Source organism: Mauremys mutica, chromosome 1 (genome assembly GCF_020497125.1).
Source record: "Mauremys mutica isolate MM-2020 ecotype Southern chromosome 1, ASM2049712v1, whole genome shotgun sequence".
NCBI classification, from domain to species: Eukaryota; Metazoa; Chordata; order Testudines; family Geoemydidae; genus Mauremys; species Mauremys mutica.
Window position 1 is genome coordinate 349,595,111 of NC_059072.1, and position 27,761 is coordinate 349,622,871.

General features: G+C 50.0%; 1 protein-coding gene across 4 annotated transcripts; it reads right to left on the reverse strand.

Annotated features, from left to right (window-relative positions):
- Positions 1-867: 867 nt before the first annotated feature.
- TSKU (tsukushi, small leucine rich proteoglycan) lies at positions 868-26,264 on the reverse strand. Of its 4 annotated transcripts, XM_045021320.1 has the most exons (4): positions 26,131-26,236; positions 20,457-20,566; positions 10,359-10,418; positions 868-4,971 (listed from the first exon to the last, which is right to left on the reverse strand). In XM_045021320.1, coding segments are annotated over exons 2-4 (1,128 nt in total). In that variant the 5' UTR covers positions 20,458-20,566; positions 26,131-26,236; the 3' UTR covers positions 868-3,904. The 4 variants fall into 4 exon arrangements, with proteins under 4 accessions (XP_044877255.1, XP_044877278.1, XP_044877269.1 ...); XM_045021343.1 differs by lacking the exon at positions 10,359-10,418 and having other exon boundaries at positions 26,131-26,234; XM_045021334.1 differs by lacking the exons at positions 10,359-10,418; positions 20,457-20,566 and having other exon boundaries at positions 26,131-26,264.
- Between the last annotated feature and the right edge of the window lie 1,497 nt (positions 26,265-27,761).

Below are 27,761 nucleotides of genomic sequence, written 5' to 3' on the forward strand. Positions count from 1 at the left end.
TGCTACAGTGGACTGAGGTCCTTGGCATAACAGTACTAACGGTTCAAGGATCTGGCTGGTCATTAAACACTCCTCCTTCCCACCCCGCCTCCATATTTCCAAATTGTTCATTGTCTTAATAGAGTCCTGATCCAAAGCCCATTGAAGTCAATGAGAGTCTCTTCCAGGAGTTTTGGAGCAGGAAATTCACTCTGCAAGAATCCCCCGCTGCTGCGTGTCCAAAGGCTCTTTCGAGTATTCCTTGCAGCGAGCTGCTCTGCTGCAGCCTTGCCACACCAGAGGGAAGTCGTGGTCACCAACCCCTTTCCAGCAAGAGGGCCAAGTCAAACACAATGGACTGAGTTCTGCACCTACAAGCCCACTGCAATACCACTGACTTGGGCATGGTTAGATGGAGCTTGAGAAATATGCAGCTACAGCTGGGGTGGAAGTAGGCGGAAGCTTGTGCTTTGTAATCAGCACGGGCGCCAACTTTCCTTGGCGCTGGTGTGTGCTTGCACCCTCCATCCCGCCCTATTGAACCCCTCCCCAAATCCCCGCCCCAGCTCCGCCTCTTCCCTGAGCACGCCGTGTTCCGCCACTGCCCCCCCCCAGTGCTTGCCGTGCAAAACACCTGTTCTGCAGCGCAAGCTCTGACAGAGAGGGGAGAAGCAGGACGCGGCGGTGTGCTCAGGGGAGGAGGTGGAGCCGGAGGTGAGCTGGGGCAAGGGGGTGGGGCGGGGAGCTGCCAGTGGGTGCAGAGCACTCACCAATTTTTCCCCCGTGGGTGCTCCTGGAGCACCCATGGAGTCAGCGCTTATGCTAATCAGTGACCGGTTTTCACTCTCCAAGCAGTTTGCTGCATCTGAGAAATAAACCCAGGAGCTGTTTTTGTCTCCACCAAATTACTTTATTATATTGTGAATAATCACAAAGCATTACAATGCTGCAGAGTGTGTCTAAAAAAAAAAAGTACACAGAGAAGGTATTTACCAGCCCTTCATAAGACTCATTTAGCTTGCGGCTACCAGGAGATTACAAGAGTAAATCTTGCAGTCTTCGATTGGATTGTCACATTGGGTATTAAATTTACCACAGTGGTGCAAAGGCAGTAACTTCTACAGCCTGTATATTATCCCCCAAACATTTCATCTAAGTACAGAACTATAAAATTAAACAAATATATAATTTTAAAAATTAAGTTTTCTGCCAGCAGAAAAATTCTCTTAAAAAGGCAGGCTCCATTAGGAAATTAAAAACCCCAAACCAACCCAAGACCATGGCGTATTACTATTTGTTCATCATTTCCCTCCTGATTTTATAGAATCACATCCCGTCTAAGACAATATTGTTGCCTTTTAAGAAAATTCTTGCAAAACCAACGGCAAGCCGAGCATTTAAAAGGCTCCGTGAAGGGAAAAAAGATTTTTAAAGTATGTAATTTCAATGATAAGATACCAGATCAAGTCATTGGAGAAGCTACTTGGAAACCCAAGGCCAGGTCCTAGCTGGTGTAGGTCAGTGTATTGCACCAGCTGGGAATCTGGCCCTTCCAAGACAGTGACAGGCTTTGATTTGCTCAGAAGTTTTCTACCATCACCCCAGATAGCTGGTGTGGGGCAGTGTAATTTCAATTAGTAAAATACTCTCGAGGATGTAGCTGAGAAGATATAGCTCTTTCTGGAATCCAAGGATACTGCAGTGTCTTTGATTCAGAATGCAAGCTGCTCCACCATGAAGTAGACCAGATTTTCACCCCTCGTCCTCTAACATAGGTTGGAATCTACTCAACAATTACATATGTGACCAGATGTATCTTAACCTACTTCTAATGGTCTTCTTCCCACACCCACTTCTTGAGGATAGTGCATTTACCCCAGATCCCCTGCAGAATCTGTTGGTGTACTCCCTGCCTTTCACATTTTCCTTCTTGTCTACAGCCACCCTCGGTGCCTGGCAACAGAATGGGCCCGATTCTAATAACTGTTACACTGATTCAAGTCAGACTTCAATAAACTCTGGGGTCATCTGCACACCTATTTGCACTGGTTTAGTTAATCCGGTGCAAACTCCTATGTGGACACACTGATTCTGGTTTAAGAGTGGCTTATTGCTGTTTAGTTTAAACCTGTGGCTGATGGACTTAAACTAAGCTAAAAAAATCTCTGCTGTAAACAAAAATAAGAGCATCCACACAGCTTTTTGCATGGGCTCAGCTACATTGGTTTAAAAAGAAAAATAATTCCTTTAGTGAAACTGGGGCAACTGTGTGTGTGTAGACAAGCTCTTCGACCGGTGCAGCTGAGAGCAGCCTTTGCCCGTGCTGTCTCCCTTTGCCCTCTCCATACCAAGGAAGAGTGGGCCAGATTCAGGCCTGGGGTAAGCAAACACCTCCACCCAGGCTGAGTTTCTCTGGGGATGTGGCTCAAAATTCCCCATTGAATTCACAGAGTGGGGCGCTTGGTTCTCTTGCAGCATCTTCCTTCCCCCCCCATTTGTTCGAGCTGTGCATCTCGCTCCCTTACCGCCAGTTCTTGTGCGTTGTTCCCCCCTCGCTGCCTGAGGCATCTGCCGCTCCCACTCCCTTTGCTCCTGCTTTGTTCTCCCTCGGCCAAATTCAGCATGCCGGCAACTGGGCAAAGCCAACACAAACTGCTCTGTGCTCCCAAGGCTTCAGTGAGCTGCCAAGAAGCTAAGCATGAGAGTGGAAAGAATGACACAGAGCAGCAGGCCCCGAAAAGGATCCTTTCCCACATAGGCAAGCAAGCTACCACCTTATTCCATTAAACAGCAGGAGTCAGTAGCCCCAGGCTTTGGGGCTGGAGCGGTCTCCCTCCTCCTCTCCCCCCACGGTCTGAACACATTTTTTCTGGCATGAAATTGCATTAAACAGCACAGCTGTGTCACACATGTTCTTATTAGGCCGGGGAAGTCAGAGAGGAAACAGCTTCTTCTCAGTCCCATGGGCTTACGTCTTGGTTTGATGAGGTTCTCAAGATAAGGAGCCTCATCGAGCATTCTTTAAATGCCCAAGAAGGGGAGGGAGTTTTTAATTTAGTTTACATGCGCTTTCCCTTTCATAGCTCAATCTAATTTACCCTGCTGGAGTCTGACTCCCAGACAACTTGCCCTTATCGCAAGCGGGCTCTGTTCAGCTGCCTGCACAGCACCAGCGGGGGCTGGGTCCACGGGAACAGCCATCAGTCCTGCGAATGGCACTGCGCTGAATTTGGACATTCTGTCTTTGACGGACCACTAAGGTTCAACACATCTGCATCAGAAGGCCCCCGGGGTTTCCAGTGGAGGATCTAATGCAATCCTGGGCGGAAAGGATCGGGGTGAGGTGGGGGAAAATGGTCCCCAGGTACCAAGTGTTCATTGCACTTCTATGCAAACAGAAGCCAAGCATTAGAAACACCCTGTACTCAGGTTTGCTTAGTACGGTTTCTTCAGACTGAAAGTGCATGACAATGAGCAGGGCACTGCTAATGAAGGCAACATCTGGAAGGCACTTCTTGGGAAAAAAAAATAGATAAAGCGTGGATTTGTAAGCAAATGACTGCTGAGTTAACACATTTTGGTGCATGCCGTAGACAGGGCTAGCTTTGCTCCTGCAAATAAGCCTGGGCTGAATGCATTTTCTCCCCAGATATTCTGTCCTTCCTCAGAAATTCAAAGCAGCGACCCCACTTGGTCCCCATTCACAGCGAACACCATTTGGGGCAGCCATGCCACACCTATCACTTGCAAATGCTTGCAGGAATCAAGAGGCAGACAACGGTGGGCAGTAATACGGAATGTAAAGACACACACCGTCAAGTATTGGCGTATACAAACGTATAAATTATTAACGAAAGGCACGCAGCAGGTCATTTCAGTCCAGATAGCTGTACAATCTCCCCCAGCCCTTTCCCCTCAACTTTCATCACGAGACATAGGGTGCTGCCGCTACGGACCCATGGCTGTCATGACAACTGAGGACCTCTTTTTTGGTCAGCCCGATTTGTTGGTGATACTGTCCTTCCTTGATCACCTTAAGACACTGTACATTCTTCCCCAAGGTAATGCTTTTGATGGCAGGTAAGTATTTCAGCACAGTCTTTGGCAAGAAGGAAACACTTGTACTGGACAGGTTGAGCTCTTGCAAGGAGCTCAGACCAAAGACTACTTCGGCACCCAACAACTTAAGGTTGGGGTTGCTGGATAAATCGAGTACCTGGAGGTTGGGGAGTTCTTTGAAGCTGTAAGGAGAGATCTCTCTAAAGCCATGTAAGCTGCTGAGAGATAAATGAATTAAATCCTTCAGTCCCACGAAAGCTCCTTTCTCAATCTTGGCCAGAGGGTTCCCATCAAGATTTAAGTATCGCAGGGGAATCCCTTGGAGGTTGGGCACAGTCTTCAGTCTGTTTCCAGACAGATTTAAGCTCTGGATGTTGGGGATGTTTTTGTCATTGTGTCTTGTGACTGCGCTTATCATGTTGTTGGACAGATCCACGTTAATGGGTTTCCCTTGACCTTTGGAACTAAAGACATCTAACGTTATATCCAGGAGGTTGTTGTTGCTCAAGTCTATGTCCCCCAGGGGTGAACTGGGGAAGCATTCATCTGGAAGGACTGCCAAAGAGTTATGACTCAGATCCAAGGATTCCAGATACCTGAGCCTGGAGAAGGTCGTGGAAGAGATCTTAGCAATTTTATTATAGCTCAGGTCAAGGCTCACCAAGGTGGTATAACCAGGGCCGGTCAGCACTGACTCGTTGATGGTTTCCAGTTTGTTTGAGGACAGATCCAAATAGGAAGTATCCAGCGGGATAGGGACAGGAACAATGTGTGACCCTATTCCACTGCAATCCACCTTGGTCAAGCTAAAGCTATCGAAGAGACCAAAACTCTCCACTTCACAGTGGCATCCTGGGGAGCAGGTCTTGGTAGTACTGATACAAAGAAAAAGAAGCAGCAGGCTGAACCAGGCTGATAGAGGCATCGCTGAACCTGAAAGACAAGAGGAGGAAAGAATTAAAGAGCGTCTGAAGCACCGTAGACAAACTAACAAACTTAAAACCTTGCCGAAGAAGAAGGTTTAACAATTGGAACTGCATAACCAGTTGAAAGACAAGGACAGGTGTGCTTGTTGATGCACCGAACAATCCCAGGATACCTGATGCAACTCAATAGTGAAAGTATATGACTGCATTACAGTTCAGATATTTCCTTCCTACTGCAGGTATCTGACTGAAGCAGTAATGTGGATTGTCACACAGTCAAATAAATGCAGGATGGTAGCCAGGGGCATGTCCTACACTAGACTCTTCCCTCTAAAGTTTCCCACTGTAACAGCTCTAGTGCATAGCCAGTGAATGCTGGCGTTTGGACCACTTACCTAGGCTGGCTCTGAACGGAGTTAGACAACATGGCAATTAAGATGCCACCAGTGCCTTGTCTATTGTATTCCTACCGCTGCCACCACCAGTGGGAGATTAAGGGGAAAAATCTCACTTAGACTTGGCCCATGCTAGTACAACAAAGTCAGTACTCAGTTTGGTAATTTGGGATTGCCTGGAAGAGCTATCAGTGCTCTGATGCAAGATCTGTCCTTGCTGCACCTCCACCAGTTTAAGCTGAACTACACACGAGGCTCCTCTCGTATTATGGTTCAAACACTGGGGACTGGTCAACCCTGAAAACGTACAGCAGCATTTCAGGCGTAGCCATAGCCTGGTTCTTTACGGGGGGTTAATAAGCTGTAGCCCAGATGCACACATCAATGCCTGGTCCAGTGGTTGGGGCACTAATCGGGAACTTGAAAGACATGGGTTCAATTTCCCCGCTCTGCCACAGACTTCCTGGGTCACCCTGGTAAGTCACTTAATTCTGCCATGCCTTGGCTCACCATCCATCACATGGGGACAATCCAGGTATTGAGACGATAAATGCATTAGCGACGGGGAGGTGATCAGATACTCCAGAAATGGGGCCAGCAGTAGCACCTCAGAGAGATAATTACCGTAGCATCGAGGCAAGTGAAGAGGCATAGCGAGCGCTGGAGCTTCACGGGCATCAAACATAATGGGCCCAACTCGCTACACTGTGCCTCTCAGAGCCAGCACAGCCCAATGCATCCCAGGGGCTCGGGGAAGGAGTGGACCTAGAGGGGGGGCATGCCAGGTTTCTGCTGCCGGTCCTCCCTTGGGTATTCGGACGGGTGGGAGAGCAGCTTTAACTCCCTCCAGGAGTTCTGTGGGCAGGGGCCATTGAGAGGAAGGGCTGAATCCTTGCTCTTTTCCGGCCAGCACTATGGCCCACTGCCTGAGAGGTAGTGGTCAATGCACTGCCTGGCTTCCTGGTCAGCCGTCCTTTGGCCTGGGTTCATGCTGCTGCGGTACAGCGCAGGTGAATCTGGACTATGAGAGGACCTGACCATTCAGAAAGCTACTCATGCAGATGCCCATGAAGGCTTTCAAGGTGCACCTATCCTAGCTTGCCCAGCTACACAGAGCCCTCGGTTACAGCTCTTTGTGCTTCGGCAGCTGGCAGCTTCATCACCAACCACTGAATTTTCCAGCTTGGGAAATAAATCTGCATCAATCCAACAGCCTGGGAAAACAAAGTCTTCTTGGCCAAGAGCCAGACCGGAACAAGTTTGAGTTCTCACCCATCAGTCCCCCCCCCTCCTCAAACAGCCTTGACAATTGGGCCTCAAATAAGGTTCTGAAGGGCTCCTTCTAGGAACCAGAGGATGGGTCGCTCTTCTTGCCCTGACTGCCAACAAGGACACCCCGTGTGATACCCACTTCAAAATCCCTACAGGGACAAGCTACTCATTTCACACAGGCCACTGGGCAGACATCAGGTAACTACGTGCAACAGCTGTTGGTCTGGATTAGGATTCTAACCAGGGACCCAGCAGTGACGCCCTCTGCAGCTCTTCCCCCTCACACCACACTTGCCGTGAAGACGAAGAGAGCCAGGAGGCTCGTCCCCGGTTCATGGGACTTGCCAGGACTTTCCATTGCTGTATCTGTTAATGGCTTCGCCACAGAACGGCAATAGCCACAGCGTCGTGGTTTCCAGAAAGAGCTGATTAAAAGCTTTAGCTACACGCCTCTGGGGATTATAAAACTGAGCAGGCTGGTATCCCACAGGTCTGCGGCAGTCACGTTCCAGCAGATAGAAGCGCTGATTATTCCTATTGTTTCCCTGCATCATGGCCTGGAATCACAAGTCCCACGTCCGCTCTCTCTTTACGCCCTTCCAAGAAGGATTTCAGGAGATCTGCAACGGGAACGTGTCCCCCAAACAATGATCTATCTACATTGTAGCTATTCTGTTCCTCATTCCTTTATACCCTCCTCCCTACCCCCGATTAAAATGTCAGATACTATTTTTCTAGACTTTGCCTTTACCTCAACTACTCATGGTTTCAGCCTTTACTGTCTCCAGTGCATGCCATTGTCACCTCTTCCTTCGCTCTCTAATAAAAAGCAACACCCTTGTGGTGTCATCTTTGCCACTTGACCTTTGATCCTTCCCCTGCAGCCTAGGAAACTTTTGCCAGCCATTTCCTAGAAGTTCACACCTACTTTCATCTTCTCCCAGGTCAGTTCCTCTCCCTTGTCAACGGCTCTTTGCTAATTCGCGTCAGAGACCGGGAGACCCATTGTGAATTACTTGCCAATTTGCAAAGTGCATTCAGAGAAGAAAGGAAGACACCTCACAAAATATGATCTGGCCAGACATTTACTATTATCTGTCTGGCAGTAGCACATAGGAGCCCCCAGTCATGGTCATGGACCCCATCCCTCTCCGTGATAGACGTTGTTCAAAGAGAACAAGAAGCCAGTCCCTGCCCTATAGAGCTTACAATCTAAGTGATTAAGCATTTCTGATTGTAGGATAGAGAAATGGGGTGTAGCCCACTTCTCTAGAAATCATGGCATCCTAGGACGATGAGCCCTTGTTACAGCATTGTGCTATTTAACATTTGCTGAGAGGTGAGACTACTATTTTGGGGTAAAATGAATGAACTGCACGTTCTACCTTCTCTAAGGTCTCTGGCAAAATTAGAAACAGAGTAGCAACAGAGGCGTACCCACCAGTTATATCCATTTGGTGTATTCGAGTCCTCTCTCCCACACACCCAACCCATCAGCTATTCCTGCTTGATTCTTCAATGGGAAAGAGCCTACCAAATGGTTGCTTCTTCTAAAGCCTGACCCAACTCCTGGGGGAAAAAAGAGTCCCATTAACTTCAGTGGGAGCTGAATCAGATGGACCCCAGTCAACATGCCAAATATGACTTAAGACACATGATGAAATCCTAGCCCCATGGAAGGCATGGATAAACCTTCCATCAACTTCAGTGGGGCCAGGATTTCACCCCAAGAATCCAAGTCTCCTCTCACACTAGCAAGAATCAGGAGCAGCTCTACTGAAATCACTGGAGTTACAGTGCTTTAAATGAGTGGAGGATCAGACCCAGTGCTAGACTTCAATAACCAGAAGACCAATATCTTCTACAGTGTGTGTGTGGAAATTCCCTTCCTGCCCAACTTCAGAAGCAGCTGAGGGAAGGGACTAGACAAGATGACCGAATAGGTGTTTTGGTGCCAATATCCAAGACTCACGAATTCTTTTACCCTTTGGTAGGAAGCTGGAGCTAACCAGGTGCCGATGCGTCCATGTACAAGGCACAGCCGAGTGGAGCTATTTACACTACAATTACAGTTTCTTACTAGCCAAGGGAGCAATAACTTATGTCAGCGTTGCTCTGGATCTACTCTCTCTCTCATTGGGTCTCTTAATTGCCTTGCAAACAGGATGTATTTTACTCTCTCTAAGCAGACTATTACACCAAGGCAAGGATTCCATTAGAGAACAGCATGAAACATTTAGAGTGACAACAAGCAAGTTTGCTGAAGTCTTATTTGTTCTGTCTCCTATTGAAGCTAACAGGTTGTCTGTCATCCAGCCCAAGAAAAAACCTCTTCATTCTTAGGCTGTTATAAATTAAAACATCCAGTACATTCGGCTTTTATTCTAGGCCGGAGAAACCCATAGTGCATTTTTAAGAGGGGTTAGGGATTGGGGGAATGTGAACAGCGTGTATTAAACACACGTCAAAATGCCTTCGGCCTCCTGCCTACAAGCCGTTCTGCTAAATTTCGGATATATTCACACAGGGACAAATCCTACTTGCCCTTATGCCTGCAGCAGCTTTCTAGTGCAGCAGGAAAGTCACTGGGCAAAGCTTTACAGCCTCCGGTTTGCCCCGAGGGTATTGCTCTACTCTTGCCTTTGGTGTGAAATTTTCCCTCAATGTAAATAGACCCCCTGGGACAACTTCTGGCCACCTTGGCACCTGCCTAATCTGGAGCAAGTCCAACGACTTCAACCAACGGGAGCTGCTGGATGCCTTGGCCTCTGTTTCTAGAAGAAAAAACAATGAAATCTAGAAGCGAGCGCCCCGGTGATTCTCCATGTTAGTCACGTCACTCTTGTTGAGCCTCGTCGGAAGGCAGCATGGCCAACTATTTCAGGCACTGATGTGAACTCGGGAGATCTGGCTTCTATTCCTGGCTCTGCCACTGCCCTGCTGGGTGACCTTGGGCAAGTCACTTTCCCCTCTGTGCTTCAGTTTCTCCTCCCACCCTTTGTCTATCTCATCTATTCATACTGCAAAAGCTCTTTGGGGTAGTGACTCTCCCTTACTATGTATTTGCATAGTGCAGAACACAGCTGGATTCTGGTCTATTGTAATCCAAACAGGCTTCCAGAGGCACTTTATTTTAAAAACCTCAGAAGGCAGCACAGCAGACAGATGCGCGAATGGGCCCAGCCCAGACAGACCATAGGCTCCGTTCCTACTCAGTCACACTCCTCTGCCCCACTGACTTCAATAGGATCCTACATGAGCACGCCTGGATCACATGGCAGGATTGGGGCCTGTACTTGCACAGGGGTTTCCTGTGAAAAGTGTAAAAAAAACCAATCAGCCAACCCACCCTGTGATAGATAAAAAATGTAAAAAGTTAGTTGAGGGCAGAAAGGGGTGGGGCTGAAGCACTGACTGGAGCGTTGTTGCAAACCCACACTTTCGGGAAGGCAAACAAAATGACTATTTTCTACTAACGCACAGTCTGAACCTGTAATCAAGGCTTCTCTCATTACCTTCCAAGCTGGCAGGTAGACATGTTGGCACCACTATCCCCTGGATTCGGGGCTGCTCATTCTTGGACAGCACTACCACTTGGCATGCATCTAAGCACAGCCACTTGAGAAACACGGACCTCTCAGGCCTGTGTGGTCCCTGCTATGTGAAAAGCAGGCTGGCCGGACACATCGAGACTACCTCTAGTAGCAGTGACTTTTGTACCACCAACCTGGAAATTTCATCTGGATGGATTTTCCAGCTCTCTCCATGAGGGCAGTGTTAAAGCACACTGAAAAGCAGAAAAATATATATATATACACACATAGATATAGGGTGGGACTTTTGAAAGCGCTACCCACTCCATTCTGCAGACTGGAAAACTGAGCCACAGAGAGGTTCACTTCTCCATTGGCAAAGCATGTGCTTAAGCACTTTGCTGATCTGGGGCTTAAGTGATTGGCAGATTTAGGATTTCCCAATTCTCTGGTTAAACCGCAGGATTATGGCTTTTTAAACACTGACAAAAAAGGACTTACTCAGGATGTCGGCCCCTGTAATTCAGACATAGCCACTTACTTTCCTGGCAGGAACATGCGTTTGGGAGGAAGGTGGGTTTTTTTTTAGCACGATACTTCCACAGAAAGGGGGACCAGGATTTTAGTCTGGCATCATCCAAAAATCAACTAACTGCAAAGCCTTTATAATCAGCACAAAGAGCACAGCCGAACAATCAGACACCAGGCTGGATTTGCAGAGGAGGCAAGTTGAAAAAACAAAATTCTACTTGACACCTAAGCAAGCTGCACACAGATGTCAGTGGGAATAAATCCCACAGGCTGGGAAGAAAAGAGATTGCTAGTTATTTCTAAGGCACTGAGTTAGAGCGGAGATGGGAGCCCCATCAGATAAATCAAGAACCCCCGTGAGGGGATTTTAATTGAGTCACTTTTCTGGCAAGAACAGCTTTGTAAAGCGCTTTTTATTTTCTAAAAATGCTCCCATCACTTGCCAAGTTTTAACGGACTCCTGGGTTTCCCGTCCTGATTAATACACCTACCTGCCTTTAGTCAGGCTATACAGCTACATGAATAGCGCCACAGCTTTTGCTTTCCAATAGGGGCCGTTAAGAAACACTTTCTCTTGAAGCATCATTTGAGCTCAAAGAGATTGCCAAAGCCAGCGCTCCAAGTTTCACACACAAGTGTGAACAGACAGCAAAAAAAGGAACTGGCTGAAACTAGCTGAAAAGCAGAGACTATTAAGCCCTTAAAGAACCCCCCCCCCACCCAAAACGAATCTTTGAAGATAAAAGAAACTTTGCATCTGTCTCCTGCAAAGGGCTTCTCTCTAGAATGTGAGACGATACAACTCAGGAGAGGCGGGGTATTATTCTTGTATCAGTTCAAGTTAAAGGTCAATCAAGCTTTTTTTTTTTTTAAACTATTTCATGACAACTATGATAGCCAGTCCCTAAAATAATAGACCCAGGTGGCTCAGTATAGAATGGCAGCTGGATCTAGGGAGGAGCGTGTGTGAAAGACTTACCCGGGAAGGAACAGAAAGTGGTTACTTTGGGAAGATGGTTAAAGGTCACCGATGTTTTCAAGTCACAGATACTTAGCGGTAAGGAGCAGGAAGAGGATACAATGATTTAAAATGTGGTCCCGACATTGTAATTGCATCCATGCAGAGCCTTACTGAAGTCAATGGACCCTTTGCAGAACTCTGGCAGCACGTAGGAGGCCCTTTTATCCTGCCAATGTGCTGTAGAGGGGCCTTGGCATAAATGAGAACCAGGCTCATGGGGACTGCCTGCATCATTCAGAATAGAAGATCAGGGTCCATATTTATAAATGTCTCTCTGTTACATGGCTCTGGGTATGGAGGAAGCTACAGACCATTCAAAAAATAAAATAAAAGCGTGACACCCTTTAAACCTGATTCTCCATTAGCGCAGCGTGATTGGAAAAACAATGTCATCCCATTGAACTCAAAGGGGTTCCTCCAGATTTACACCACTGACAGTAAGAGGAGAATCAGTCCCTTAACTCTAGCAATCTGTGCTGGTTTTAAGAGCCTTCTATCCAGAGTCTTTGCATCAGTCACCTCATCTGTGATTAGCTATCAGAGATGGGTTTATCTGCGTAAAGTGCAATGCAGCTTAGATAGCGGCTACATCCCAAATTACAAAGCAGGCGGATGTGTGAAATTCTCTTCTGTCTAGCACTGCCTGGCTTCCTCTAGCATGGGGTCGGACAGATGGATAAGCACTTGGAACCATTGTGGTGCCCTTCTACCGCTAAAGAGCCCTCGGAGACATGAATAGGAACTGAAATCATTCCTAAAAACCCCTCTGCTTAGTCTCCCTGCTCATTGAATGAGAATTGAATGCTGAGGCTGAAACATTCTTTTATGAATTATGTTCTGCTTTAATGAGATCTAATAATGGATGTAAAAAACCACCCACTTTGCTTTCAGCCGCCAACATCACCACCACAGAGGCAGTCGTTAACAAGTAATTAACCCAACGCACATGGAAGCCACATTGCTGGGGTATCCAAGGATAATCAACTTAAAATAGGAACCTACACACACACACACACACACACACACACACACGCATCACTTCCTTACCCTCCTTACATGCAGTTATTTTGCTATACTAGAGGGATGGGGAGTATTTAAGAAAAAGATCATAGAATCTCAGGGTTGGAAGGGACCTCAGGATGTCCCAGGGCAGCTCTTCAGCTGGTTTAAGAGGCATATGAGAAAGGATGGATGATCTAGGAGTTGGAGCTCAGGACTTGGAGCCTGCTTGGCCACAGACTCCCTGTGTGACCTTGGGCTAGTTACTTAGTCGATCTGAGCCTCTGTTCCCCATCTGTATAATGGGAACAGTAGCATTTCCACCGTAGAGAAGATAAGCACATTAGAGATTGGGAGGTGCTCAGATACTGGGATAGTGGAGGCCACTGAAAGGTACCGAAGATGGATCGATGCTGATTTACACCAGCTGAGATTCTATGTGCAATGCAACCCTTTTGGCCAGTTACCTGCCTCTGTGCAGGACCACTGGCTGCTACACTTGACGTTCTAACAAACAGAAGCTTGGAAAGGAGGATGCCAGGGGAATTATGAATATGCCACCAGAATATGGAGCTTCTGGGGACTGTCAGGCTGAATTTAGTTCAGAATTTAACCCCGATTTAGCCAAATGTAGCCAGCAACCAGTATCGCCGCACCTGTGCAACCTGCAAGTGTAGACCAGGAGAGCCACCATGTGTGCTGGTCAAATGAACTGGTGCTTGAAACTAGTGCAAATCCCAGCTTTTCTTGTCTACACTGTAAGTCTGTACAGATGCACTTACACAGGTTGCTGGCTGCCAATGGCAAAGTTCCAAGCATAGGCTTTGAGGCCCACCAGAAGATGAGTTTGGAGGTCTCAATCCATTTCCCACAGACCATCCATTAGCCATCTCAGGAAAGGTACCAAGGAGTGAATGGGCCATGCCCAAGAGGCAGTTCCTCTGAACAGGCACACCAGCAGAGCAGTGAGGGAGGGGAACCTTGAACTGCCACTGCACATATTTCAAGACTTCCATCTCCATAGCTGTCCCCATCACAAGCACACCACCACTTACATACTGGGAATACCGACACTCTGAGCATACTTTACCCTGCCTCAGTGCAGGCGGTCACACTAGATGACCACTTGATGTCCCTTCCTGTTCTATATCTCCATGATTCTATACACACAGACAGACGTCTGTGCTAGACAATAACACTCAACAAAGCTTTGTCTAAGGATGCAGGGAATTTCGAATGGGAGAGGAAGGCAAGGCTGACACACTCAGTCCTGATTTTTCTGAGTGATCAGAGTTAGTCCCTTTTGTCAGTTACAGATGCAGAGTTATATCAGTGCCAAACAGCTATTAACCAACACAATGCTCCCAAGATAGCTAATTAATAGATCTATTATAGGTGGAGGGACAGATGACAATAGCAAGAGCAAAGCCAGGCACGGAGGGAGGTAAATATCACATTTCAAGCTAAAAAGCCTGAATGTAGAGTGGACATGTGGAGTTAATTAAGTCAGAGGCCTGCGCCTTCTTCCCATTCTCTGCAGCAGCCTGACGGTTATTTGCTTTTGCAGGCATATTTGGCTTCCTGTGCTCTGAAAAAACATCCTCCTTTTAAGAAAAAAAGAAATTCAAACTGCTTTCCCCCCAAAAAAGGTTATTTTAACAAGGATCTTATTTTGATTGTTCTCAACCCTGGTCTGCCTTCAGCCGCCTTTAATAATTTACGAGGCAAACATTGAAACAAGTGGGAGTTTATTCAAGTTGTGCAATTTTCCTCCCCCGGGAGTTTTTTATGAGGAAGTCGAGGTGCAGTTTGGATCTAACAAGAGGAAAACCTGCGTGGACACACACTGGCACAGACGTTCCAACCAATTTATAATTGGAACTGAAACAGGACAGATTTGGTGAGTACTACGCTGAGAATTACATTTCTCACAGGGCCAAACCCTGCACCCAGACCATAGTCAGTGGCCAAAAGTCCATAGACTCCAGTGCCTGCAAGGTTTGACTAGACAGGCAGCAGACGACAAGTTCCGGAAAAACACAGGCACAGTAGGAAAGAAATCATGACATCTGTCTGGCATGCCACAAACCCAGCCCCCTGCCCACTCAGTGAAGCCTCCACATTGTATCATTTTACTGAGGACCAAAGTCGCCTGCAGCCGTTCAGACAACTTTGAAAGTATAATCTTGGTCCCTGGCCTTAGGCAGAGTGCTCAGAACAGGCATTTACCAACAGGAAATGAGGCATTCAAAGTCATCCTCCCCCAGCTGTTAACGGGAGGGAAAGCCAAGTGGCATGAGAGGTCTCCGGGCACTCTGGGAGCCCTGGCGCACAACTGAGGAGATACACTATAGGGCTTGCCAAGAACAGGTGGGTGCAATTGCAGTTCACCAAGGACAGGTTAGGAATTGGTTGCTGTTCTCAATGGATTTAATGTTTACGTCTTCACCTACTGATCCTGATCAGCAAGGCGAACAGCACAGCCTCCTCCCTGCCTCACTTCATGCCTCCGGGGATCTGGGGGTGAGAGCAGCCCCACTGTGAAGCAACGCTCGAGATGCTGTGCTCACCCTGGCACTGCACTCGCTTCTGCAGGGCGCTAAGACTTCTGGGACGACCTCCCACCCCGGTTCTTTGTGCTGCTCTTAGCTGAGCTGCTCTGTGGATTCTTTCCCGGCGGCCTGTGGGCGAAGCGGTCTGTTCTTTCGTGGCACACGAGGGTGGGGTGGGAATTGTGTGAAGGCATCGGAGGACTAGTGGCCGTCAAGCGGAACTACCCTGTGTCCTCGCTCCTGTTAGCAGCTGGCAAATTGTGCTAATTCGAGCTGTAGCTTATACCCCCCATCCCCAACGGGCTGGCCACTTGGAATTTAAAGCACCACCACACTCGAGTTAAGACTTTGTATATGGACAGGACTGGAGCTGTGGGCAACACTAGAGTAAACCCTCGAGTTAACGCTGCTGTGATGACACACCCTAAGGCAGCATGGTCTAGTGGACAGAGCACGTCACTGGCACTCGGGAAACCTGGGTTCTATTCTCAGCTCTGCTCCTGGCTGACTGTCGGTCATTCACCTCACCTGTCTGTTCCCTTCGTTCGCCCTTCAGCCATCTTGTCTATTTCCACTATAAGCACTTCAGGGAAGGTTCTGCTTCTTACTATATGTCCGCAATGCTGCCTAGCACAATGGAGGCTGATCTCTGCTGGGGATACTTAAAACCAGTAACAAACGAACCCCAGACGGACTAAAAATCAATATAGGCCACTTCTTCGGAAGCGAGAGGGCCTGCACACACAAATTACCACCTGGTTGGGAGTGGAGAACAGCCCAATCAGAAAATGTAAGCAGAGCCGGGGAGGGAGAGGGTGTCCACGTCCCTTTTATCATCATGTCCTCCTTAGAGAGGCAAAAGCTATTCAGCTTTATGGCTTTTTCATTGTGAGAAAGCTTGTCAAGGAAACGCTCTTGATCACAGCAGTGTGAGCACTTAAGGCCACTGGTAAACTGTTCCGTTGCATCATGTTGCGGGGAGGGGATGGGGGCCAGTTAATCACCAACTGCCTTTCATTGCCACATGCTATCCCTGAGGCCCGGAGCCAGCAGGATTTCAAAAGGGACTGTGGGTTTGTACGGGCAAGAGGGATCTCCCCAACAGTAAATGTTAAAATACATAAGAGTTGTGGTAGGACTGAAGCCCATCTCTAGTTATTCAGGGTTCAGAGGTTAACACCACGGACAGGCTAGCCAAAAACACTACTGCAGGGCTTCCTGCACCTTCCTCTGCAGCAGCTGTTCTTGGCTACTGTGGGTGACAGGACGAAATGGTTCGCTGCTCTGAGCTAGTCATCCGAAGAAGTGAGCTGCAGCTCACGAAAGCTCATGCTAAAATAAATTTGTTAGTCTTTAAGGTGCCACAAGTACTCCTGTTCTTTTTGCGGATACAGACTAACACGGCTGCTACTCTGAAACCTGAGCTAGTCTAGTTGCTCCTACGTAACAAAACATTCTCAGGATACAAGGCAAAGAGAGCGCCAGCAGGGTGCTTGGTCTATGCTGGGAAATTATCCTGATTCCAGCTTTTGAAACCTGGCAAGGTAAGTAATCTGCCCTGCGTCATATAGTGAGTCTGTGGCAGAGGCTGGAATTAAATCCAAGTCTCCTGAGTCCCAGTCAAATGCCTTAGCCGCAGGGTGTGGAAAGGAGAGATAAGTAGGTCTGTTTGGTTTTTAAGCAGCCTGTTTTCCTTTGCTCCTTCTCCCACAGCTTTATATGGTTCTATTTAAACCCGACATGAGGCTTCCCGCACCTGGCTACCCAACTGCACTCGGTCCCATTCTAATCACTCATTATGACTGTACCTCTCTGTAGCACTCCGGTTTCCAGAGACATGATATCATCCGGGTGGAATGCACTTGGTTTTATAATACGCTGCTTGTCTCTCAGCTGCAAGGCAAGTTCTGAGTGTTCAGAGGTGGGGGAAACCCAACCAACGCTGCTCCTGCACCATCCACCTTTGCAGAACCCTACTACTCAAACACAGAACACTGGATCCATCTCTGCGTTGACCTCTACCGGGAGCCGCTCGCCTGCGTCGCCTCATGCAATAAAGTATGAGACCACCACACCTTCGGTCAAGCACACAGCCCACAGGGCAGGGCCGGGGTTCAAAACATGAAGGCAAAGCCAATGGAGGAATAAATATGAGAGAGAGCACCTCAGTGTCTAAGAATTCACAGATACTGTCCTGGGGTTCCGCACCCCCTTTGAAACCTTCTACTCTAAGGAAAGCTCCCATCGCCTGAGAGACCTAGCAATTAACAGGGCGGATGATGCACCCCAAGTCAAGTACAGACACAGCACCCTGAGGTGCACATCAGGATTAGCTCCCTCCCTGCCCCACCCTCTGACTACAGAGGGAGGCATCGTCTATAGCAGTGGATCTCATGTGAATGGCCACCAGAAAGTGTTGCAAACCAAGCAACAATGGTGGGGTCAGGGACACTTGAAATATTCCCTCCCTTAAGAAGTGGCCCACTGGACTATAACATTGAAAGTTGCTGCGTTCTGGTGGTACGAAGCATAACGGCACAACACGTGCGTAAATTAGATGCAGTCAATAGCATCCAGCCTGTTGGCTGCTACTAATGAACGATGGCTTATATCTACATAGGGCCTTTCACATGCCCCCTCTCCCCCCACAAAAAAAGGGGTGAACTGCCTGTTGAAGTGTAACACCAGGAGACCCCTTCTTGCACAGCCTCCTGCCCAAATGCAGACACATCTGGAGCGCAGCATGGCCAGAGTTTAACAGCGCACCGTAACTCTGCGTACATTTTAGGAGAGGAAGAGAAGAGTGCTGTATCCAGCTGAAACTGCATGAAGACCTGAGGGAGGCAGAAAGAACTCAGCCCTGGAATCCTGCAAATGAATTCTAGCGTGGATAACACCTCTGATCTTGCAGAAAGTGACATGAGATCTTAGAGGGCCACAGCATTATGTCTCATTCAAAGGGCACCCTCCCCTGCTCCCGCCTCCAGCACCATGCTGGGGCACTGATCAAATGAGAACTTGGGGGAGGGGGATACAGTGCTACCTCTGCATTCCCCCTTCCCCACACCAGAAGCTGCCTGCTCCTCACATCTTTAGTGCTACACAACAAAGAGATTGCAACCCTACTCTCCTGAGCTGAAATTTCTGGTGCCCTTCAGGGCTGCCACAACCAGACTAGGTTTTTACTGTCGTTGGCGAATAATCTCTTAGCCACATGGGGCACTCAGTGCAGCTGCAGATCCTCTATTGGAGGAGAGCATACATACACTCCCAGCTATCATTGTTGCTAACAGCAGGGCTGTAAATGAAAGGCTCCCAAAAATTCTCACAACACGACTATCCTGAGTAATGAACGCTAACAAAATGCCAGGTTTACGGCATAGCTGGTGCCCGGTGAAATACCAATGATGCCGTGCAGCTGACTAGTCTGGAGCAAGCTGCCTACGCCCCACGAGCTGCACTGAGCAGGTTTTATAAAATGTTTATTCTGGAAAGTTTGGCTGGCTTCCCCCCAGTGACGACCAAGGCTTAATTGGCAGGTTACTGGCTTTTTGCTCACAATGTGCATCTTGTCTATTCCAGCCAACTTGAAACAGCAAGAGGAAGGATGGCCCAGATGTCAGGGCACTTGGAAGACCTAAGTTCAAGTCTCTGCTCCACCACAGACTTCCGGTGAGACCTTGGGCAAGTCACTTAGTCTCTCTGTGCCTCCGTTCCCTAGCTGTACAACAGGAATAACAGCACCGCCCTACCTCACTGGGGTGTTAGGAGGATAAATCGGTTTAAAGACAAACCCAGGAGTTTGAGGTTCTCAGATACTATGGCAATTTGGGCCGTGTAAGCACCAAAGGTTATGTCTACACAGCCAGTGGCAGCAAGTCACTGGAGCTCAGCCTCTGAAACTCAACCCCCTCCCGAGGTTTCACAGGCTGAGATGCAACTTCAGAGTGCTGTCTGCACAGCTGTTTTAAAGCACAAGCCTAAATCTGTCAACCCAGGATGGGAGGCGAGCGGCCAGGCGGGCTGTGTCTCATAAAATCATAGAATCTCGGGGTTGGAAGGGACCTCAGGAGGTCATCTAGTCCAACCCCCTGCTCAAAGCAGGACATGTAGACATCCCCTAAGATGCTTTCAAAGCTAAAAACCTGGTACAAGCCAGGCAAGAAAATTTAGTTAAATAAAAAATAAATAAGAGAACCATGTCAGTTTTAAGTGCGTTAAACCTCACGCGTGGGTCATTGTGGATAGGAGTCTTATACAGCCTTTTCCATCCACAGATCCCAAAGCACTTTGCAAAGGAAGCAGGCAGCATTATCCCCATGGCAAACACAGGGAGCTGACCCGTGCTCTCAGATATGCACAGGAGTGAATGATTGACACTAGTGTAACCGGGGTCGGAGTCCTGATTTTCTGAAATACCAATGCCCTGCTCCTACTGGCATCACCCCACCCCTGCCAGGGTGGCCCTGCACATACGGTGCCAGAAGAGCACTCCCCACGTTCTGGCCCCACTAAACCATTCCTTGTATTGGGCCCCAGTTCAGACCAGCACATAAGCACACATTTAAGAGTTAAGCACACTCTTCAGTCCCACTGACTTAAGTGGGATCCAAGCACATTCTTAAGCACCCTTCTTAAACAGGGATGCTTCCCTGAATCGGGGCCCAGGAGCCTGCATTAAGGGCATGCTTCCATGGCCAAAGCAGAGCTGTTTCCTTATGGCGATGCCTATGAGAACGCAGGGTTTTCAGAGACGCTCCCCGCACTGCTCCAGCAGTGGGGCCTACCAGTGATGGGAGCCCTAGCTTAGCCTAGCTGCTGGCGCATTAGACTACGAAGCGGCTAAGTCTGCTCACGATGGTCTGAATGGCGAGGCCGGTCTGCACTCGTGCTCTGCCATGGCCCGGGCCCCAGGACAGCAGTCACGACAAGGGCTGGCGGCAGGTCTCCCACCAGTCTAGATGCTGCTCCCCGAAAGGAAGTGGTGAAAGCCTCACTACCTGGGACTCTCAAGCGAGAGAGACACTGTAGGGGGCAAATCCTGCACTGCCGGGGGCTAGCCGTAGCCTATGGCCCACGAGGAATTTTCCCATCTCAACTGCTACGGCTTTGTGCATGCTGGGAACAAGGAGCAAGCTCCCGTGGTTACCGCGGCCCCCTTCCCCCCCCATATAGTTTGTCACACTCACTTGGTGCCTCTTGTCTTGACTGTCAAGGCTTTGGATCAGGGACCACGTCTTTGAATGTACCTGAGCAGCAGCCAACCCAACAGGATCCCAGTCGGAGCCTTCAGGCGCTGCTGCAGTACAGAGGATAAGAAACGGTCTTTAAATGGAAACTCTGCATTAAGCTGGTTCCAGCAAGATCAGTTTCTGACCCAGCTGGGCTCAGACCACGCTGGCTGGCCACCTGGTAGCAGAGCCACGTTTCCCAATACATGTGAGAACACTCGAGGGCCAGAGCGGGTTCGCAATCATTTTAGCCGGAGCCCGGCTTAACAATGGCCATAGGCACCGGTCAGAAGGCCAGTGGAGTGCAGAGGCCTGACACAGCGACCCCTTCGGGTGGTGACCCAGCAGCTGAGAAGCACGGACCCAGAGGATCGAGGCCTGCAGGTCCTCGCCCAAAAGAGCTGACCACTGTACTGAACGAGCCAGCATTTCTGCAACAGGAATGAATCGGAATCATTCGTCTGTGTGTCATAGGCCCTATTCTGCTAACAACTCCTGAGATTCTCCTGGAGCTCAAGTGGCAGGTGGCTGTGCTTCTTTCAGCAGGCATCCCATATTCTCTGTTGCTAAGTCTGGGAGGGCTATGCTGTGCTGAATAATGACAGTCATGAAGTGCCTAGCTAGGCCCCGTCTAATAACAACACACCCATGGTAGCATGCTCTGAAGAGCACTGTTTCTCTGTGAGCTATGCACTTCCCTCCCAGCCTAAAAACCAGGAGGCGGCTCTGTCTGAAGGGTAGCAACTAAGAGAGAGGGAAAAGAGAAGAGTCAGTTAGATGTCGACATAGACAGAGGATACAAAAAGGGGAACGAACAAGAACCCACAAGCACCACCACCAAATATTACATCCAGCCACAATCCCGGCCCAACGGTCGGCTAGGTTTCATCAATTAACCACTGCACCAACAGTCAGATTTCAGCCTGGCTTGAGAGGCACTGGGAGCCAATTCCATACTAATAGATGTCATTCCATTTCGAGTTCGCAAAGGATCCCTGGTTTTGTTTTTCCTGCCTCTTTCACGTTCATGCTGCAGATGGAAAAACCTTTAGAGCAGAAGTAGTAAGAGGAGGCAGCTCCCATTCAAGAAAGAGAATCAGCATCAGGCCGATGCCCATATGGCATTCAGCTGCCTTTGTTTTTTTACTCTGTTTAATTCGTTAATTTTAGTGCCAAGGTTTAAAATAAAAATGTGTTGGTTTGGCCAAGGTTTATCTTCTCCCCCGAAATCTCAATGTTTGGAAGTTTCTTTTGATTGCCTGCCAAAATGCTAGCTCTGGGAAGCGCCACACAGAACACCCCTGTTCCTCTCTGATCCCAGACTCGTCCCCAGCCTTCAGAAACTCACGCAGTCAGTCGGGCTGGTATAAAAGGAATTATTGTCTTATAAAGCAAGAGACCCATCCCCACAGCCCCATGCTCTTCCTCCCCCCACCCCCAACCAGCTGACTAGCAAGGAGGAGGGAGAGGAGCCTGAAAGAGGAAAGGGAATCGTTAGGGAGAGAGTGAAAACTCTAAACCTCCTGAAAGCTCTCCACACTGCAGGCACTGGTTCAAAATTACTCTCTTCATTTTAAAGCCCCTTCCTGGACTGCCTAATTTATGGGCCTCCTTTCTCTCACTTCTCTTCCCAATCATTCAGCACTGGCTTTTCTTCCGCATCCCCTCCTACACTCTGTTGCTGCAAGAGCTTTCTCCGCTGCAGCCCTTCCTGGATTTCCCCATCACACCAACGCCTTATCAGGATATCTCAAGTCACCACCACCTTAGGCACACTCCACATTATCTTCTTCATCAGCATCTGTTCATCTCTCACCAGTCTCCTATAGTGGAACATGTAAATTCATTCACCATCCCAGGCATTCACACCAGTTTTGCATACTTGACACCATTACTGCCTGCTGCCCATGGTAATTCAGCTAGGCGGATGGAGTACAGTTTGCAAGGACGCCATGCATATAGAATTGTATTGTACAGTCTTGACAACATAATTGGTATTTAATACAACCATTGATGCCTCTCTCTCGCTCACACGCACTCTTCCTGCTCCTCACCACTTATCATACCCCTCACAGGCACATGCGCGCGCGGGCACATACACATACACACACGGATCATGCTACCACATTCAAGACACTATAAAACAAGATTTGGGAATTCTCAGGGGATCTTCAGGTTAAGGCTTGGACTTCGGGTGACCTGGGTTCAATACGTAGTTCTGCCACCAACTCCCAGTATGACTTTGGGCAAGACACTTAATCTGTACCTTGGTTCCCCCCACCCCTATCTGTAAAAATGGGGCTAATAATGCTTCCTCTGTCTGCCGTCTGTTTAGACTGTGAGCTCTTCAGGGCAGGGACTGTTTCTCCCTGTGTAGCTTTACAGGACTTAGTAGCACAGAATCCTTAGCAGAGATCAGAGCTCCAGCTGATAGTGTAATACAAATAAATGACAGTGATGTTGGAGATGAAAGCTAAACCAACCCTTACAGAGCTAGGGTCCCCTCCACACCCTCGGCTAGTGGGGTGCAGGAGGACAGGCTTACACTGCAAACTCTTGGAAAAAGGTTTTAACTGTCATGCCCTCTCCAATCATATTAGCATCTAGTGCAGAGGTGGGCAAACTACAGCCTGCGGGACCCTCCTGCCCGGCCCCTGAGCTCCCGGCCGATGAGGCTAGCCCCTGGTCCCTCCCCTGCTGTTCCCCCGTCCTCCGCCTCCGGTGTGAGCTCCTGGGGCAGCGCAGCTGCAGAGCCCGGCCTGGCCTGACCCGGTCTCTATGCTGCGTGGTGGCAGCGGCGTGGCTGGCTCCAGCCGGGTGACACAGCTGTAGCGCCACCAGGTGTGCTCCAGGCAGCGCGGTAAGGGGGCAGGGAGATTGAATACAGGGCAGAGGAGTTCGGTGGGGGTAGGCAGGGGGGAGGGGTGTGAATAGGGGTCAGGGCGGTCAGAGGGCGAGGAATGGGGGGTGGAATGGGGCAGAGGTCCCTGGAGGGCAGTCAGGAATGAGAGAAGGGGTTGGATGGGGCAGCAGGGGGCAGTCAGGGGCAGGGGTTCCGGGGGTGATCAGGGGACAGAGAGAAGGGATGGTTGGATGGGACAGGAGTCCGGGGGGAGGGGGGGAGAGGCAGTCATGAATGAGAGGGGGGTTGGATGGGGCAGTGGAGGGCAGGCAGGGGCAGGGGTTCCGGGGGCAGTAAGGGGACAGGGAGCAGCAGGGGTGGATGGGGCAGGGGTACCAGGAATGAGAGGAGGGGTTGGATGGGGTGGCAGGGGGCGGTCGGGGAGGGGTCCCGGGGGGGGGCTGTCAGGAAACGGGGGGGGGTTGGATGGGGCAAGAATCCCGGGGGGGGGGGCAGATAGGACCCCCTCCCCTAACCAGCCCTCCATACAATTTCCAAAACCCGATGCAGCCCTCAATGTAGTGGCACAAGGAGGTGTTGCTTGACAGAGTCAGAGCGGCATCTTTAGAAGTTTGCTCAGCTATGGTGCAGGTTGTTCATATCTTCTACCCAGGTATTTTCAATGCTCACCATCACCGTGAGATCTGTAGCATCTTGGAATACTAGCACTGGTTCTATGGCAGTAACTCCTACAGTGTGATTTGAAGGTAATCACAGTGCTCAGCACCAATGGTTTGTACAGCGTAGAGAGCTTCCTAATGTAACTTGAGCAAATGCTGTATACAGGGGAGCACGATCTGATTTATTAGAGGTGATGGCTGGGCAAATCTTTCATCTCGAGAACTCAAGCTCCCCAGCCCATACTGACAAACCAGGAGTTGTGAGTTCAATCCGGGGGGGGGGGGGGCACTTAGGGATCTGGGGCAAAAATCTGCTTGGGGCTTGGTCCTGCTTTGAGCAGGGCATTGGACTAGATGGCCTCCTGAGGTCCCTTCCAACCCGGATAGTCTATGATTCTATGATACTTGTCTGAACCACGGGAGAAGTTACATGGCTCATTTCTTCTTGCAACAGTGGTTCTCGGTTCCATTTGCTGCTGTTCAATTACACTAAGATTTTGCCCCCAAACCAAGAGCAACATGAATCATCGATTATTGGGAGGGGGGAGGGTATCCTGAACCCCTCCCATGCCAGGATCGATCTTGCATATTTAGCATCTTCCCATCCTCTCTAGTTTTGCCCAGCACGTTCAATCAACTCGGTTCATGATTTTCCAACCAAGCCAGCAGGATAAAGAGTTTTTTTGTTCACCATCAACTGACGCGTGCCGCGGTCTAGCATATTAATAAATTGACCATGAGCTACTGATTACGGCGCGATTCTCATGACTGGTTAAAAGTTAGCTCCGGCGTGTGTGCCTTATCCATTCTCCTCCCTCTCCTCCGGCGGGCTGGCTGTACTTCCCCGTCTCCAGCTTAATCCAGTTAGAGCGGCTGGAAATTCCGGGACTAGGCAGGCTGCATCATGCACCGGATTCGAGACCAGACCATGAGATCAACTTTATCCTTCGCTGGGTGGCTTCAATCCTTCCACCAGCGTGCATGTCTGGGCTGATCCAGGCAGATGTTAACCTCTTAACCCGGGCGAGCGGTGCCTCCGCAGCGGCTTTTTCCTCCCTTCCCCCGTCTGCTCTCGTCTCCTTGGATCAGATCGCTGCTCCCCAAAAGTTCCTTTAAAACTGTGTCTCTGGAGCACCATTGAGCGCAGCCAGACAAGACAGCCTCCTTCCTATCCCCCCTTCCCCTGAATCCTGCGCCTATGGGGGGAGAGAGCTGGAAGGGGGGGGGGGGGGAAACCAGGGAGCAGCGTGTGAAATCAAAGCCCTGAATCTGGACACTGGAGGCGGGCACTGATTCCGGCTGCTGATCAGATTACTTGCAACCGTGGCAATTTCAACTGCTCATCAGAGAGCCACCATTCCGGGCGGGGAGACAAGAGCGAAGGGAAGGGGAATACAATGAAAAGCGAGAAGGGAAATCATCACCAGAGACACATGCATGCCACACCATCTGCTAGGGAAAACGCGACAGCCGCAACGCGGTGCAAATCTTGTTCGGAAGTCAGGAAGCCCGCAGATTTCCCTGGGACTGAAATCTCCTGCAACTCTCTGCAGGGCAGGTTTCAGTCTTTGGAAACCAAACAGGGCTACCCCCTCAAAGCCTTATTTTACATTAAGACATCTTCCGTGTATAGACACAGGCAACTCTCTGCAAAGATTTAAAACAAAACCAAACCAAACCCCCCCCCACCCCAACCCACCCCAACCCCGCTCCAGACAAAGTTCTCGCTCCTGGCTGCAAAGCAGCAGGGCTGCTTATGTGCCGATGGCAATCCCAGCCCGGCGGCGGAGCAGACAGCAAACTGCCCGGCCCGAAGTTGAAGGCGATCCTTGAACGATGAAGCAGGAAAGGGTTTGGTGACTCCGGTTTCCCCAGGAAATGGAGGGCGAGCCGGCAGCCCCCCCCTCGCCCGGCCGGTGGGAGCTCGGGAGAGCCGGCTGCATGGCCACCCCCGAGAGCTGCCGGACCGGGGACCGCGCTGCAGGCTGCCCGGTTCCCAACTCATCACAGCCCGGGGCGGGCGGGCGGGCTCCCCCGCTCCAGGCGCTGCAGCAGGAGCGGAGCTGGGCAATGCCCCGCTGGCTGCGGGGAGCCGCGGAGAACCACTCACCTTCCCCGGGCCGGAGGGAGCGGCCCCCCTGGAGCAGCACCTGGGCAGAGGCGGCGGCGGCGGCAGGCTGGGCGCTGGGGTCTGGCAGCTGGCGAGAGCGCGCTCCGCTTGCACCGGGTCTCCCCGGCACACACCCCTTCCTAGGCCTGCTGGCCCGCCCCCTCCGCATGCGGCTCCTCGCCTCCGCCCCCTCCAGCGCGCGAGCGTGGAGCGGCCGCCTCCCGCCGGCACCCGCTGACTGGCAGCCCCGCTTCCCGCCCCGGGGAGCGTCTCAAAAGTGCAGGCGCGCCCAGCTCCCGGCGGCATCAGCCAGGCGAGGTTTTGCCACCAGGGAACGTCCGCAGCGTGCGGCGTTGCTGCCCCCGGGCCGAAGGCACTTGCCCCCCTTCCCCTTCAGGCTGGTATTACTTTGGGAAGCGCGGGGAGGGGGGCAGGGGTCTCAGCAGATGGCTGCGCACAAGAGAACATCTGGGAGCGAAGGAGGCGGAGGCAGCTGGGTCTGACTTGTGCAACTTTTGCTCTTGCAGCGCAGTACAAAGTGGAGGTGCAGAAAATCCCTTTGCCTGTGACAGCTTCTCCCTGCTTCTTGGAAAATCTGAGGGGGGGTTGCTAGGCCAGACCCTGGTCATGTTCCTTCCCTTCACACCCGTTCCTACACTCCCGGGGGGCACGGTCTGATTTCAGTGGTGTCACCCCCCCAGTTTACCCAGAGAGCAGAACTGAGTCCTAGCTCAATGAGTGTCCAATCCTGCACAGCACCCAGTGTTTGCTACCGTTGGCTTCAATAGGCTCGCTCACAACATAAGCACTAGGCTTGCTCTAATAGCATTTGCAGCAGCACTCCCTAAAGTATTTACCTAGTTCTAGTTACTGTAGTATCTAGGGACCTGGTCCTGCTCAGGCACAGGGGTATGACCAGATGAAGTTCATTGCAAGGCAGGGTCGCATGTACCTAGCAATTCCTATCCCTCACTGATGTACCATAACATTTAGGTTTGATCGGGCATGACTATTGCATTCAGTACTGGCACTGACTGCAGTGGGAGTTTTGGGTTCACAAAGACATTGAGGCTGCGTCCTTAAAATATTATAAACTGGCATAAAATAGGAAATAAATAAAATACTAAGAAATAAACATGGGGCCTGATTCTATCCATCCTAAGGTTTGCAGGATCAGACCAACCTCCTATTAATTTTCGGCTGGGGAAGTAAAGGATCACATCTATGCATTAGGATCATTCTCTAGGCTGTACTAGGTATTATAGCAGCAACCAGAGATCCCCACCAAGATCAAGGCACCAGTGTGCAAGTGATCCATCTACCTACATTAACACAACAAGTTAAGTGGCAGAACTGGAGCCAGAACCCAAAGGCTCACTGGGGCATGGTTCACTAGATCACAGAGCCAGGTAGCATTAGGCGGTAGCCAGCTTCCAGGTGGCAAGGACAACTGCTTCTCCAACGATATGAAGCACCATATGTTGGCACATTGTCACTGCAGCTCCGGGGTTAGTTCAGCACATATCTAAAAAAAAAACCCAGTTGCTTTCCCTATTTTGAAATTCTCTCACCACTGCTGGTCATTCCTGGCCCATAGAATGATCCCTTCTGCCTATCTACACTGGTTTCCT

Coding starts and splice junctions, on each gene's coding strand:
- TSKU (XM_045021320.1), bottom strand. Junction 4,972..10,358: donor CATCCAGATGAAATTTCCAG/GTTGGTGGTACA, acceptor CTTGTCTTTCAG/GTTCAGCGATGCCTCTATCA.